A 16,649-nucleotide genomic window follows, 5' to 3' on the forward strand; every position below is an offset into this window, starting at 1 on the left:
TTGGTTCTCTTTGGTGTGCAGCTCTATGAATAACAAGTAACAGGGCATGGGGTGGCAGGTAGCTCGTGTGCAAAAGAGAACACTGTTTAGAGCAGGTCTTTTGGGGAAATAATGTCTTTTTTGCTTCTGAGAAGCAAGCTGTCAGGGGGGTTCAGCAGTACTGTTAGGCTCTGCATACTAAAGCATGCTTTTTAAGATGCCAGCTCATATAAAACGGATTAGAGAAGCCAGGAGGAAAATATCTGCCAAAAGAACTGAATTCAGACAGATACTTTTAAGTTTTATTGTATTTTAAAGTTTTAGTAAAATAAAGGAAAACTAAATGGAAAAGCAGGATTGAATAAAATAGAACATTTTATAAGTTAAGGTATTGTAATACTATTTTTCTTTCTTTTTCCTCTCTTTTCTATTGACAACAAGTAAAACTTCAGCTATCATTTCAGAGCAATTGTGCCTCTGTCATTTGCTAGGTTATTCACTCTATTGTAGGAGCAATGTGCACTACTTATGGCTGTATATCCTCTGAAATAAAATTGAAAACAGAAAGATTTACTTTTCTGGGAACCATTTGGAAAATCTGAAGTTTATTAGTTTAGTTGCCTTGTTTGGTTTTTGATTGATTAGTTGGTTTCTCTTCCTCATTTACCAGCACCGCTGACCTTTTTTTTTCTTTTTAAAGAGTGCTTTAGTTCTTGAGTCTTTGTTAAGCTGTGTAGCCAATCTATGATTTTTTTGTCTGATTACCTTCTTTTCATAGGAGAATTTTTTTTTCTTTTTATCTGTTTCCTCTGATGATAATAGTATTATTCATAGTCCAAGGGGTTTTTTTTCTCTACTGTCTCAGTTTTTGTTTCATGGGGAATAAATTACAAAACTTCCAAAAGTCAAAAGAATGTGGAATGTGTGTAGAGAAATGAGCCATAGCCTGGTCTATCTACCCTGTTATCTCAGAGCACAGCTGTCCCAGAGCAATATACACTGCAATAGTGCACTTCTCAACTCAAGAGTCTGCTGCCTTTCTGTGACCTCTCCTTGGTCCCTCCGAGCAGAGGAGGCAACATTTAAAACATGTCTTGTTAGGCCAGAAATTGTTGTCTTGTCAGACACTGAATGGTAGGGTATTGGCTTATTGCAAAAGAAAAATACAAGCCAAAAGGGACCATCTCCCAGATAAAACTCTGGAATTAATTAATGGGGCAGCTGAGCAGAAATGATGGAGAGGTGAGGAGACTAATTATCTCTTTTTAAGAGGAAAAAAAAGGAAGGAGAAAGCTAACAACTCTAAAACCCCAGGAAAAAGCAACAAAGGTGTTCAGCATGATAAAGCAATAACTTTTCAAACCAGTTTTTGATACCTGAGCAAGTGCTATTTTCATCCTGGAAAAAAAGAAGGCTCTGGATGGCTTAATTGTGGCCTTCCAGTACCTGAAGGGAGCCTAAAGGGAAGATGGAGTGAGACTGTTTACATGGGCATGTAGTGATAGGACAAGAGGTAGTAGTTTCAAACTGGAAGAGAGTAGGTTTAAATTACATAGTAGGAAGAAATTCTGCACTGTGAGGATGGTGAGGCACTGGAACAGATTGCCCAGAGAAATTGTGAATGTCCCATCCCTGAAAGTAAAGGCCAGGTTGGATGGGGCCCTAAGCAACCTGGTCTAATGAAAGATGTCCCTGCCCTTGGCAGGGGGATTGGAACTAGTTGATGTTTAAGGCTCTTTCCATTTTGAGCAATATTGTTCTCATGTTCAGATTGGGTAATCAAACTTTCAGGATCTGACCAATTTGAATTCCTTGAAAGACATGTTAAAAGTTTAAATTTCAATGCAGACAAAATATTTTGCAGGTTTAGCAGACATGTGCAGGCATAGTGACTCCATAGCTTTTGATAGGAACTAAATAGGAAAAAGTGGAAGGATTTTAAAGGTTTTTGTAATTATTTTGGTAACCTTCATGCAGGATAGGATACATCTGCCAGAATGGATCACCAAACCCGGGTTTTTATTATTCAGGTCAGACTCTGAGACAAAAGAAGTGTGTGTGAGGTAATTTATTCTGCAAAGTTTATTTAGTTGTAGCACTTAGAAGGCTTAAACACATTAAGACTTCTGTTGCCTTAACTCTCTATAAAAATGCACAAATGTTAAGTTCCTGCCCCAGAGGGCTTTTTGAGTGTCTGTGCTGCAGGTACAGGTCACCATCTGCTTGCCCATGCAAGTTTCAAAAGCTTTCTACAATTCTACCTTGTGCGTTGCTTTTGGTTACCTAGGAAGGAAAAAAAGAGTTGAAAAAGTTCAGGCAGCAACACAGCCTTAGATATTTAAGGACAATGTTACATGCTGTTGAAAGAGCAGGACTGCCCATAACACAGCAGGGATTGTTGGACATTTGTTGAAGAGAAGTTCTGTGTTTGAATAGTTTGAAATAAATTGAATAACTGAGGAGGTCTGTTTCTATGAAAGGGGTGGGGGTTGTTATCAGCATCTTCTTGAGCTGGTGGATTTTTTCAAAAGGTAAGGTTACTTTTTATATCTAAAAGAGTAGTAAATCTGCTGAGTAGATGAGGTTCTTGTGACTCTTGGTCCTTCCTGTTTCTGACTGGAGAAATTCTATCAAATTAATCAGCCTGTCTTTTTCCACTTTGGAGAGATGGAAAGGTCTCCTCCTAACACATTCTAGCTAACATTTGGTAACCAGTCGTGAAATAAATTCCTGATGAAATGCAAGACAGATTGGTGTGGGTTGGTAGAAGTACTGTTGAGTAAACCTGGAATTTAACTGGTCTGCCAGTTGAGAAACTCTTAAGTGGCTAAATTAGACTCACATGTGGCAAGAAGACACCTTTCTTCTGCAGGTGGGACACACCCAGAGCTTCCCTTACTTGTTTTTAACATGGTGATGTTGACATTACCAGACCAAATCATTAATTAGTTTATCCCGTAGCTTCTTCTCTGGGAATGATCTGTCCTGTTGTTTCCATGTTAAGTATATGAAAGTGTTTGGAGCAACAGTTAGTGGGAGCAGTTCCTTACTTGCTGTATCAATTAGTTTTAAGCTTATCTCATCAATGGGGAGGATTTTCATATCTGCTTCACAAATGAGATTATTTTTAATGCCACTGTGAATCTTCCAGTGTGTTGCATAAGCATTGAATATAAGAGCATTTATAAGGATCATAGTGATTCCGAGCTGTATTTTCCCTTCTGTTTTTTCACTGATCAGCAGAAATCATGAAAGGAGATTCAGCCATTCACGAACACAGGACAAAACCCTCTTTTCTTCTTTTTAGTCAAACCCCTGCAGATTTCAGAAGAGAGAAAACTTACTTAAGGTGTTATTTATATATTCTTTTCCCGATAGTATTGGTGATTATTCCCATGACACAGAAAGATGAAACAAAGTCAAGAAGCAAGTTCAGCAGCTGGCAATTTCAATGGGATATGTTTGTTTGATCAAAAGTTAATAGGAAGGCAAAATTCTAATATAACTACTTGAAGTTCAGTTATATGAGATTCATTCCAAGTCATACAGAGTAACATATATAATACATATTTTAAATTAGTGCTCAATGCTAATTAGTGTTTAGTATATACTGCCTGCTGAAAAACTCCTTTCTGAACTGAAGTGTGAATTCCCTATAACGTTATGGTAGCAATATTGGCCAGTTCCCAAATTTCACTGTTACAAGTGAGGAAGGCATTGGGAGGAGAATTTTCAGGGTAGCAAAAACCAACACATGGAAACCAAAACCTAACAGCTTCCCATTAATATTGTGGATAATGCCCCTTTAAATGCAAACTGTTAAAGTCTTCTTTATGAATGCATTGTCTCTATTTTTTAGATAGATAAATAGATTCAGTATACAGGTACAGAGAGAGAAAATGAGAATCTGGGTGTGTGGATTCTGTTCAGGTCCTTGGGAGATGCATTCTTACACTGCTTTACTGTAAACCACAGCCTTTGCTGTATTTCTTTACACCACTAATAATTATTGTCATTTCCTATTAGTAGGGGAAATTGTGTTGCTGTCATTTTAATACAGAAGAGGTATTTGTTTTAGTTTATTGAAGAAATCTTTTGCTGTGGTTGTGAAACGTTACTGTTTTCCAGAAGGGTGTAACTAATGGCCATGGTTCCTGCAGTTCTGTTGGTTCTATAATGGTGTCTTTACTTTCTGATTGTTTCCAGTGCCAAGAATGAAGCAGGAGCGTGTGAGCACTGACATATCATCAAGCACAAAGTGCAGAAAATGGATTTCTGCAGCTTGTTAATATTTTGCAATTATTTGTCCTGCCCTAGCTTGTATATTTGATTTGCCCTGAAGGATCTCTGGAAATGTGTGTTCACCTTCCATCTTATACCATCACAGAAATTTGCTGTGAATTAGCTAGGTGACTCACTGGATAATATTGACTCACTTTACTGATGCAAAATCATATGATGTTTTCAGCATTTATTTAGAGTCTTTTCACGGGACTTGCTGGCATGTTTTTTAAAATACGGTTGGTTTGACAGATGTAACAACTTATTTTATAAAGGTCTTACTATAAAATTTACAAGACAACATATTTTCTCACAAATGGTAGTGTTGTACAGTGTTTCTATAGCAGTCAGACCCTTTTGATGTGCTACATCTGATACGCTGAAGAGAAATTACTTCAGATGTTTGTGTTGCGTGCTAGATAATATATTTTTTGTGACAGATTAAAGTTGAGGGATAGGAGTGTGTTGGTACTGTTGACCCAGGGTATACAGTAAAAGCACTTTGCAATGTATAAAAAACATTCCAAAGCCAAGCCTTGAGGTCTGATAGAATTAAATTAGTGTGGCAATTTAACATGAATCACAATAGTTAATCCCCCAGTGCATGCTGAAGCTGGCACCATTAACTCTGATTTCCATTGGAGCAAAAGAAGGAGGTCAGTCTAGAACAGCAGCTGGACTGGAGCTGCATGTATCTTTTCCACACATTCATTTCTAGGCTGCAGTTTATTGTCAGGCTTTATCCAGCCCCTCAGAGCAGAGCCCCCAAAGCAGGGCTCTGCTGGCAGTACTTTGTCCTTCCTTTGGTTCCCACTGCTCCTGAAAGGCAGAGCAGGACAATAGGAGTGGGAGGAGGAGCGGGGCTCTCTTCCCACCAGGAAGCTGCCAGCCTCCAGGGTCAGTCTTCTCGGCAGCTTTTCTGCCAGCAAATCTGACCCTTAGCCACCTGTGAATTTAGAAGCAGAAGGGAAAGATTTCTCATTTTGAAGGAATTGAAAGTTAAAAAAAAAGGGAGAGGGTACAGCTAGGACAGTAGAACAGCGGGGAATCCACAAGGAGTAAATAAGGAAAGGAAGTAAAATGCTTTAATAAAGTGAAAATACTTTAAGTAAATTAAAAAGCAGAAAAAATAAGGAGGAGTGTTACCAAGACATATGAAAATTGACTTACTCTGTGCATGGAAAGCCTGCATAGACACAAGGTTCATGTTGACAGAGTAGAAGAATAATTGCCATATGCATGACCTTTTTGGTAATCATCCAGGCTTTGTTTAGAAGGTAAAAATTTTAACACTAAGTTCAAAACTTACAACCCACAATATTATTAAAAGAAATTCTTGCAAATGTAGGTGTATTTTATATAATACGTGTACTCTGCCTTTATATATTGTACTGCACAAAATTTAAATTAACAGAAAGGAACTGGGACTATAGGCTTGGCAAGGCATGAAAATAATAAAATTAAATAGTCAGAAATCATTCATCCATTTTTTTTCAATTTAAACATCATCCCAAAATCTTTTTCTGTAGTTTCTCAGTTACGTAGCATAGGATGTTCAAAGGCACTAAAGGAGATCTCAGAAAGAGAATAAACGTTAATACTCAACAAATCTACAGGTCGGTGTTTGTCTTTATATTACAGAGCTGCTTAAAATATCATCTCTCTTCAGATTGAAAATAGTAGCTCTTATACAGCTTTAATTTGCTCCTTATTGCAAAAGAATTTCATAAAGCTTTGCAAAGAAATTGCGGTGGTATTAGAGACAGAGAGGCACAGAATTTTGTGAGGGGCTCTGATACAGTGGAGGTAGCTTTGTACAGGAAGCTGTGGAGGCAGAGCACTTCATCAATTCAAAACAAAGGTGAGCATCAAAGAGGTTTTCTTCCTGCTAATGTGTTGGAAAAAAGGAAAAAGTATTTTGTTCACTCCTAACACAGGAAGCATATAAGGAGAAAGTCTGGTTTCACTGAAGTAAAAGAGAACTTTGCAATTGCCTTCATAAAAACCAGACCTTTACCCTTTGCTAAGTTGTTCAGAATTGCAACAGGCTTAGCAGGGCAATTCATAAAGATTATAAATCTGTAAATATTGCCATACCTATAATTTAGGACTATGTCAGCTGTTACCACTTAACTCATTTTGAAGAATTGCAGTTACAAACTACCAAACCAACCTTTTACTCTCCTACCTTCTTATTGGACAGTCTTTTATAGTACAGTGGGAGTCATGCTCTGTGTCCAGATGTGCCCCTTCAATGAAAATGGCACATTTTCAGCTGTGTCCTTCTTGTATGTGTTTATTTGCATACTGGTACCAAAACCTCCAAAGTGGCAACATGCAGATGTCTAGGATGGGGTGAAAAAGCAGGAATAACATTTTTCTCCCCATCCTCTGCCTGTGCTTAGTTCAAGAACTTCCTGAGCCAGATCAAACCGTAAATCCACCGTAACTAATTTGAGTAACTGACTTTATCTGATCAGACACATACCAACTTAAATATAGATTAAAGAGCAAATCAATGGCCTGTAATCAGTTGATACTTCTGTTTGAAACAGTATTTAAGGGAAAACTATTTATTTCTTTTAATGAGTGCATAGTCTTCCCAAAGAGCTGGGAATTTGCCTTTTCACAGGTATGTCTGGTGAAGGAAGAAATTCTGTCAGTGGGGCCACTGCCATTTTGTGTTGAAAGACCTTTTTAACACACTTTACCATTCGTAGAGTTGATTGCTTCAGAATATTTATAAAATTACTGTAACTAGAAATTGTTCACTGGCTCTGTGTTGTGATTGTTTTTTACAAGGCTGTAACTAGGCAATTGCAGAGCCTTCACAGGAAGTAGAAGAAAACCTGTCTTTGAAGAGAAAAGCAAGAATGAAAATATTACTCAAAATTATATTGTAATAACATGTGCTTGGGTCAGGAGAACTTCTGCAGGAGAGGAAAACAAATAAGATTGCCTGGCAGGTCCCTTCATTGCTGGCCTTGGATTCCTTGCCTGATAAACTCTTGAGCAGAATTGAGAATAGTTCTTCACCAAATAATCTAAACATAGACCAGTTTTTCCTACCAAACTATTTTAAATATTTTTTAAACATTCTGGTGACAGTTACTTTAGAATTAAACTTAACTTTTCATGCTGATACAACGGATAAACAAAGAGGCAAATTTCCTCTTACAAAAAACTCCCTTCACAGGAGTGGTTACTTTTCCTATGTGTCTGCCCAGCATTGAAGTCTGATTTCTTAACATGTAGCTTTTACTTCAGATACACTATAAAATTTTCTACTTACATTTTTCAGACATTTTTTGATGTATTTGTGAGGCTGAAGTTTCTTGTCTGCCACAAATAAATGGAAATTTTGTACTTGCAGCCTTGTGGTTGATGTGTGATAGCAGGACAGAGGACAGCCATGCCTCCTGCAAATCTTTCTGCTTATTTATGTCAGATTTATATCACAGAGATATGGTAATTTCCAAAGATAGTGCCTGAAGTTGGATTCTTAGTTTCATATCTGGAGGCTGATCTAGATTACCCAGTGAATGTCCTGCATAGAGCAGTAAACTTCTTATCTTCTTACTTGTTTTATTTGAAACCAAGTTGGGCTCTTGATGACTCCACAAATTAGGAAATTTGGAGAGAAATGTGAGCCCAGGGTAAAACTGAGACCAGCTGGGCTTGGGCTGGGGCTAGCCGTGCCTTTGTGTCCACAGGCAGAGCAGGGGGTGGGCAGGACTTTAGTAGTGCTTAGATGTTGGGGTTTATGTGCCTGGGGTCCAGGGATGACTAAATTTGTGTCCAGAAAGTAGTGGAATATATTTTTTTTGTCTTCTGAGGGTTGCGCATAATTCATTTTGAGAGACTGTCTGTTTTTCACACAGTCTGTTCCCTGCTGTTTGCATGGATTACAGGGAAACACGTTCATGCTCTTTGAGTTTTTCCTCTGCTCATTTTGTGGCATTAAATAGTTTAAACTGCTCTCTTGCCTTTTGTACAATAGATTTGCTAAAGGATGTTGGCAAGAGCTGTGGGTTTTGGCCTGTGCAACACCGGAATTGATGCTGTGTGGTCTCCCCTGGCTAAAGCTCTGTGACGTGGGTTTATGCACTCGAGGGAGGCTTGTGTCTGTGACCCAGCAGGTTCCTTCCAGCTTTAAGCTGGAAAAAATGGAAGCACAGAGTTAGTCTGAAACATGTCTTCTGCAGAAGCTGTAGTGAGCTGTGTATTTTTTCCATCACCCAAGCAGTTGGCCACTTAAGCAGTGTGAGGAGGGAGGACTCTCACTGTGCCCTGCAGTGCCAGCTTCAAGCCCTTTGCCACCACTGCTGGTGCTGCTCCAGAGGCTGGCTGGCTGCTTTCAGCTGTGCCTCCTCAGTCATGAAGCAGAGTGAGTGCAATGCATTGAGCTTCAGTGGTAAATCAGGGCAGATTGAGCAGCCTGCTTGTTAGCCAGGCTTTTACTGCTGTCACAGAACACAGAATGGGTCAGCTGGAGGAAACCTCTGGGATCAGCTAGTCCAACCTCCCTGCTCTAGCAGGGACCCCAGAGCATGCTGCTTAGGACTCTGTCCAGATGGCTTTTGAGTATCTCCAGGGAAGGAGATTACAGTTGGTATAAAGCTATGTCTGCAGTTAAGCTTCAGTGTCAGCCATATCCATATATTAGGAATTGGTGTCCAGAAGGCTCATTAAACTCTCCAGGTGCTGAGTATTTCTCTTCCAAAGGGGATGTGACTGCTCAGGGACACCTTGCTTAGTGAAAAAGCTTGTTAAACTTCAGAGAGGCAGAATAGTTTGGTTTACTCATTTTCTCTTGATGGTAGCTAGTAATAAGAAGCAGGTAATTACATCCTCCAAAACCCCTGAGAAAAGGAATTGTATCATTGCTCACCCTGAAACCATTAAAGCATCGTTGATGTGCTGTTAACCTAGGGGCCAACTGCACCTTCAAACCATAGTGATGGCTGCGTGACCCAGGGCACAGAACTAAAGAAATGAGTGTGGGACTGCACAGGCCATCCCTCCCCTTTGAGATGTCACCAAGGTCATGTCACATTGCACATTTTTGCATCATTGCTTTCATAGCCAGTCGATAGTTTCTGACTCCAAAATCTATTGACCAGTTGCTGATTGGGTGAGAGGTAATTGCATAAGCTAAAGGGAGAGCATCCTTTGGACTGGGCTGGCATCCTGGGAGGGTGGTTTTGGCACACACTCTTCATCAGGCAATCACATGTTGTTTAACATTGTATTTATCTGTCACTTGGCAACTATTTGGTTAGTTCTGGTGAAAAAAGTTATGAAATATGAGCTACATGAGGAGAAAAATAATGTAAATTGTTTTGAGGGGCAAAATACATACGCTATATTCTGAGGAAAATACTATGAGACTGTCTTATGTGACTTGCACTATTCTTCATTTTTGTACTGTCTACTGAACTAAAATAAGGTTCAGCAAAGGGTGACTAATACTGTAAGAATATTGTAATGAGTATTAATTAATACTTTGCAATTTAAATCAGAGACAATCTGAAGCAGATCAGGAAAAAATCTTGGGAAAAAAAATGTACTACAAATGGGGTTGCTTTGACTGCTATTCCTCACAGTGCTATTAATCAGGTGCAATACTCCAAGGCACAAATTATGTGATTCTGCAAGTTTTCCTGACTCTGCACTTACTAATTTTGCAGACCTTTTGTTTCATTAACACTGGCTTTGTACTTGGTGTTCTGTCTTGAATTAGGCACACAATAAAGGAAAGAAGAGGATATTTTTTTTTTCCTCTTTCCCATTACTTTCTAATTCTTGTAACAGATCCCACTCTGGGTCTGTGGAGTCCAGGCAAACTTTCTGTCACAATTCCTGTAGAAGCAACTATAAAAATCTCTCAGCCTGGGAGAGGGGCCTTAGAAGGTCAGTAGTACTACTTCCTGCTCAGGATAGGATTGGTACCAAATTTAGACCCCAGGGCTGTGGAAGGGTGGGGTTTCCTGTCAGGTGCTTTGAGGACAGAGACAAAACCTCCCTGGGCCCCTGCTGCAGTGCTTAGTTGTCCTTGTAATGTAATGTTTTCTGCAGGGGCTTTCTTGGCTTATTTTTTAATAACAACTTCATTTTTTTGTTCTCTGGTTGTGCACCCTGGCCAAGACCCAGATTCCATCCTCTTGCTGACCTCCTTGTAGATATTGGCAGTTATCTCAGGGCATGTGCATCACCTCCCTGCCCGTCTTGGATTCCACAGATAGGTTTGGCAGAGTTGATCAGTATTCTTCTTACACTGCAGGGCCCAAAACTAGATACAATCTTTCAGGTGTAACCTAAAAGTAGGGAGATTAGTAAATATTCCCCAAAAATTTAAATTACTGTAATTGCTCACAGTTCTTGTGAGAGTGACAATTCAGGATTTGTTTCTTTGTTATCTTCAGCTTAAAATTCTTCTTGCTTTTTTATAAAAAAATCTGCATTTGACTGTTGAATTCTCATGTGTGGCTTTCCTTTAAAGAGGGTTGTTTCCACTGGGTTGCAGCATCACAGGGCCATTGGTCTTGGCCCTGGGAAATGAGGAAGTTGTGAAACTGTTCCTACAAGTCTTTTATCATACTACTGAAGTAGGGGAGAAACTGTATTTTGGAAATCAATAGCTTTCAAGAAGAATGAGAGGTTGTGCAGGATGACTTAACTGAAAATAAGCATTCAGTGCTGCATTGTGGCTGTGTGGTCCTGGGATTTATAAAGAGGAGTGTTCTAGTACAGGGACTGGTTATTACTGCTGTCAAGAAGCATCAGTTACCATCTCCAGCTAAGGAAACAAACATGTTGCTGGAAAAGTGGTCAGAGTCAGAAATGCAGCTTAAAAGTAACCCCAAGCCCAGAGGTCTGAAGCACCATTCCCTGCAGAGTGTTCAGTGCCAGAGACAAAATCCTTGAGGGACGATTTGTCACTCTAGGTATGAAGTTACCATAACCTTACACCATTATAATCAGTGAGAACAAATTTCCATTAAATAAGCTTTTGAACCTTTACACAAAATAAAATACTACATGTGGAAGAGGCTTACTGAGTTTTGAAGAGGGTGTTAATTTACCTCTTCTATAACTGGTTGGTACTTATAGATTAAGCTGATGCAGTTCTTGAGAGAGCTCAAGAGCCAAGAAACTACTGTTGTTGTGATTGAACACCATTACAAAAGAAGAATTTAATATATATCTGTCATGTTTTCATATTATAATTAATGCTAGAAGGTGGGAAAGATACCATGTACCACTTCTCTTTCTAACTGCATATGAGCTGTTCCACATGGTGTATACAGGAAAACCAGAAGATGGGGTTGCTGATAAAAACATCTGCTTTCATGTATTCTTATATTTAATATAAACTATTTACATATCTGTTCTTCATATATACAAACTTATGTGTACATTGAGTATGTACACATGAGTATTTACCTGTGGAAAAGCACCAGTCCAGTGAGTCAATAGATCCTGGTTTCTTTGGTTTTCACTTTTATATGCTTTCTGTGTTTTAAACTGTTTTCCTCAGGTTGTGGTTGATTTGTCAGTTGGCATTAACACACACAGTGATAAAATTAAGAGTAGTTAGAGGCTGACTTACCAGGTCTGGGCATAACTGGAAAATAACAGTGTTGTAAGCATCTGGCAGAGAGCTCAGCAAGGGCAGTAAATCAACTTTAAACCAGCAAAGTCTGTTAGTGTCTGTTGAATGCTGGCTGTCCCACAGAAACCATAAAGGAAAGGTGAGAGTGTTTGATTAGACTATGAGTATGTGCAGAACCAGCACTGGGGCAGCAGGGATGCTGGGTTCCCTCTGTTGTCCTCTGGTGCAGAAGGAGGGTCAGAGAGATGGATTGGCAAGCTGGGGGTGTGAGAGGCAGCTCCTGCTTCTCAGGCCAGGGCAGAAGGAAGCCACGTGCTGGGACCTGGCCCCAAGCAGCCCTGCTGTGCAGAACAAGGGCAGAGCAGCTTCTTTGCCCTGGGCACAGGGCTTGGAAGACAAGGTGGGCCAGGGTCCTCCTAGTGCCATGCAGAAACATCCTGCATTTCCAGTGAACCTGTGGCTTGAGCCAAGCCCTGGCACTGCTCTGGTAAATCCTTTGGCAGCTCCTGGGGTTTTGCTGTAGTTGAGGTCTCTGGTGCTGCTGCTGTGTATTTCTGTTGTTTCATGGTTTTAGCGATTTAATTTTATATTTTGGTATTGTTGGCAGCACTAAATCACATGTTTAGGCTTCCATAGCCCCTCTAACTGGAGAACTACCACAGAACTACCCAGAAATTGTACACTGAAATTGGTGTTTCTGGAGCCCACAATGGAAGTAGCCTGATTTCCATGCTTGGTATACAGCTCTGTTTGTGGTGTGAAAGGATCTGCTCCGTTTTAATAAAGCCCTTTCAGAAAATTTAATGTTGAAATGTAGGAAAATCTAAGTAATTGGCAAAGCCTATTTGTAAACCACATTAAGGGTTTTTGCTATTTCTCCTGGAAGTACTGTCTAATTATATTACATGTGCTTTACAAGGAAATTTAAACTTAATAAAATGGAAATAGCAAATCAATTAAATTACAGCAGATAAATATTTAGAGCATTTCCTAATAGTAGAATTTTAAGATAAACAACACTGCAGCCCCACTAAAATTAATACCAGTTTAAACATGTTTCACTCATGTATTGCATGCATAGGCTGCTGTTGCTAAGGGTGCTGCATAAAACAGAGCATTAAGCATAAACCTTTCACTAGTAACTCTCAGCTGAAAATAAATGAAGAATGGCTTCTTGAGCCAACTCATTTCTGAGCTGTGCCTCTGATTAGTTCACAGAGGCTTTTAATACCCCTCAAATGAGTGGGGTTTGTCATTATGTATCTAATAAGTTTAACAAGTAGATCAAGACATTTTTAATATCTCTCTCCCATATTTTTGAAATACTTCTTAAAGCTTACAAAGAAATGTCTTTTTGAGGGAACAGCAGTTAACTCAGCCCCACAGGTTCCCCAGTGAACCTGTTGGAGCTGTCTGAGGAAAAGGGATCTTAAAAGGTACCTCATCAATGACCTTTCTCATCAATAAAAATTTAAAAATACACTCCCTTTCCCATATGTTGCCTTAGAGAAATATTTTCCCATTGAGCAGGAACACTTACTTTCACAGTAAAAAAGAAAGAAAATTTTAAAATTCTTCAGCCTGAACTTGGCAAGGAATTTCTCTGTTTAAAGGTGCCACCACATGTTGCTTGCCCAAGTGGTAGCTCTTGGGGGAGCCTGCTGCTGCCAGGTACTGCCAAATACATTTTGGTATTAAAAACTATAAAGAAGAAATTAAATACACAGCTCTTGGTGTTCTCACGTGGCTTATGATTCATTTCCTGAAATATGTGTATGACTGCATTTGGACTGATTTTGGCCAGCCCTTGTGTGCCATGGCAGCATGTGAAGCTATTTTAAGAGGTTTTTCTATTCACTGGCCCGCTCAAGAAGCTGGGATATTTGTTTGTTCATATCATGTATTTTAAATATGATAGCATAAGATTGCCAGCAGAAGACAATCCTGGTTTAAGATTAGCTCAGTTAAAATTAGGAGGGCCTTCAAAACTAAATGAGAGTGGTCCAGCTTGTACAGATTTTTTGGACAGATTACATTTAGTCATCATTAGCACTCGTGCTTGGTTTTTTTCCAGACTTTGGCAAGCCCTGCAGAGATCAGAGAATAAAAATACCTTTCCAGTCTTCTGCATTCCTCATCAATCCCCATACAATTACACCAGTACTCAGAATTTATGAAAATCATTCTAAAATAAGAGAATGTTTGTATTTGATGGATCAGGAACTGAATGAAGGTGCTGTCTTCTGTGTCTATGTTTCTGTAATAGGAGGAAAAGAGACTTTAATTAAAGATGCTCTAGTTTTATTCAGACATTTATTTAAATAAGTGAATCAGAATGTAGAAGAGGAATCTATCTGTATTCCAGCCTTTAGCTGTGGCTTTTTTTCCTGCACTGTTGCTATGGCGAAGCATATAAATATTTGTATCACAAACTAATTTTACTTCACTTATAGATGGCATGGAAATACAGATAAAAATGGTAAAGAAAAGTTGCTGTAGGTGTGTTTTAGCATGCAGAGTAGTGTTTTGGAAAGATTCAGACCCAGACTAGCAGCAAAGAAGAGGTAGAAGGTGCCCTCTTGAAGCATCTGACATCTTTGTATCCCATGTTGTGGGAAAGAAACTGATAGTGTACACTTTATTTGCAGCTTTGTCTTTTCCAATTTTGTTATAACATTTTTAGATACTTCTCTTTCTAATAGCTCGTATGTCATGGGCCATTTCTATGAGATCAAATACAAATGCAAGAGAAACAACTTCAGCTCAGTAGCACATGTCCATCCTCCACTGGGGGAATGACACAGAAGCCACACAGCAGCTCAGGAGTTAAAAGTTGCATAAATTGTTTCTTTTTATGATCACTCACATTTTTTCATGTCCAGCCTTTTCCTTTCCTTGCCTGCCAAATTGCCTCCAAGGAGGCAGTGGTGCTGGGCATGAGTGAATTCCAGCAGTGCTGTGCATCTCCTTGCCTCTGCTCCTCAGCCTGTCCTTTGGGCTGGTCTCCGTCTCCTTCTTGAGACTGTTGTGTCTGTCTTTTTTCTTCGGGGCACTTCAGTCACTCTGACTATTTCTTGGTCTATCAGGGTGGTTCCAGCTTTCCAGACATTGCCAGGCCCTTGGCTGACAACCCCCCCCGGTGATGTGTGAGAAATGCCTTCAGCACAGTTTGAACTCTTTCTTGTTGCCTCTCTAAGTTTTGTGTTATGAAACATTGTCTTTAACAAGAAGCTTCACAGAGCAGCTCTGTTTTCTTTTACTCAGCAGATATTTTCATCACCTGGGATTGTTATCCTGGTTTCATATGGTGACATGTCTCTGGTGACATCCTAGGATAATGAAAACAAAAGTGGTTATCAGCAGCATAGGCAATAGCATGTATCACCAGAGCAGTCTGCTACCTCCTTCTTATATCACAGGATGTTTGCATTCAATTCCACAACAACAATCACAGAAACACTGAATAACAGTTAACAGATTGTTGCAATGGGAAGTGGGGGCAGCAGTTTGTCAGTTCATTGACCTTTTTAGATCAGCTTAAAAGCCTAAATATTTAGGGCTAAATGACTTTCACATAAGGCATTATTCATCACAAAAATAATTATTTAACATGCAAATTGCATTGCCATTTGATGAGTGTTTTGGTGGACAAAAGCAATGCCTCTGTTAAAATAATGGATTTTGTAAAAATCAGGCACGACGGACTGCTGGTTTTTGTTTTTAAATGTTCAAGCTCATTTTTTGGTGTAGTTTTATTAGTCAGCTGGATTCTGGAGTGTCCTGGGCTCTAGCTGCTTTGGTGATTCCTCCTGCTGCCGCTGTACTCAGCGTCTCTCTCCGTTCTTCTCTCCTGGCAGCAAATGAAGCTGGCGGCGGAGTCGCTGCAGGAGTAAACACGGAGGAATGAGGATGACTCAGGCGGTCACAAGTGAGGCGGAGCCAGCGTTTGTGGTCGTGTGCGGCGCTCGGAGCGCACCCTCCACCATCTACTGAGTAGGTGGCACCTGCCTATATGAAACTTGGTAAATAATCTTTGCCTGACAGTGTAAAAAAACTGTATTTTCTCCTGCTCTCTCTGTTTCTCATACGTAATTGCTTGTGAAGGTAACACCAAATAAAGCACTCCAGCTTATGCCAGGTCTGGATAAAATCTGCCAGACTCCCTGTGCTTTGAGTGATTGAAAACAGATCCGGTGAGGAAGCATCCAGAAGCTCAGTAGAATTTTCAGCAGCAACTTTCTAAAGGGAAAAAAAAAGCTGACTATTATTTAATTTACTCTCCCTTTATGGTTATTGCCCCTTTTGTTCCTTCATTACAATAGCTAATCAATCCTCTATTATTTCAAAGATTTGCTTATTGGCTACTGCTTGTCCACAGCAAATTAATTTAAGTATGTTATACATTTCATAGGGAACAACAATGTATTTCATTATGTGATCTGAGAAATTGTTGAACATAAATATTTGCAGAGTATGTATTATACAGTCCTGTTTGCTAGTTCTCTAAATAGGTCCTAGCTAAAATCTTTTCAAAAGCTAGGTAAAAAAAAATTAGTAGGAAACAGATTGCTGATCAGTGTCTTATGAAGCATATTTATTTTGTAATTTATATTGGATTTTGGTATTACTCCCCTGGATTCTGAATTGCAGTATTGTATGAATGGATCTTCTGGTTAAATGAACTAACAGCAAACAGATCAATTAAAGTTGATACTTGATAAACCAGTACTTGTGTTGGTAGTGAATATCTGATTTGGTTTTCCTTGCATTTCAC

The 16,649-nt window shown here is 39.4% G+C and overlaps 1 protein-coding gene across 1 annotated transcript in view; it reads left to right on the plus strand.

Moving 5' to 3' along the window:
- Positions 1–16,603, plus strand: part of ANO10 (anoctamin 10) — a 121,730-nt gene extending 105,127 nt beyond the window's left edge. The window contains exon 13 of the mRNA XM_050971646.1: positions 15,733–16,603. Coding sequence (XP_050827603.1) covers positions 15,733–15,768 — 36 coding nt within the window. The 3' untranslated portion in view covers positions 15,769–16,603. The remainder of the gene's footprint in view (positions 1–15,732) is intronic.
- Positions 16,604–16,649: the final 46 nt, after the last annotated feature.

The sequence above is a fragment of the Serinus canaria genome, chromosome 2 (genome assembly GCF_022539315.1).
Source record: "Serinus canaria isolate serCan28SL12 chromosome 2, serCan2020, whole genome shotgun sequence".
NCBI lineage: Eukaryota > Metazoa > Chordata > Aves > Passeriformes > Fringillidae > Serinus > Serinus canaria.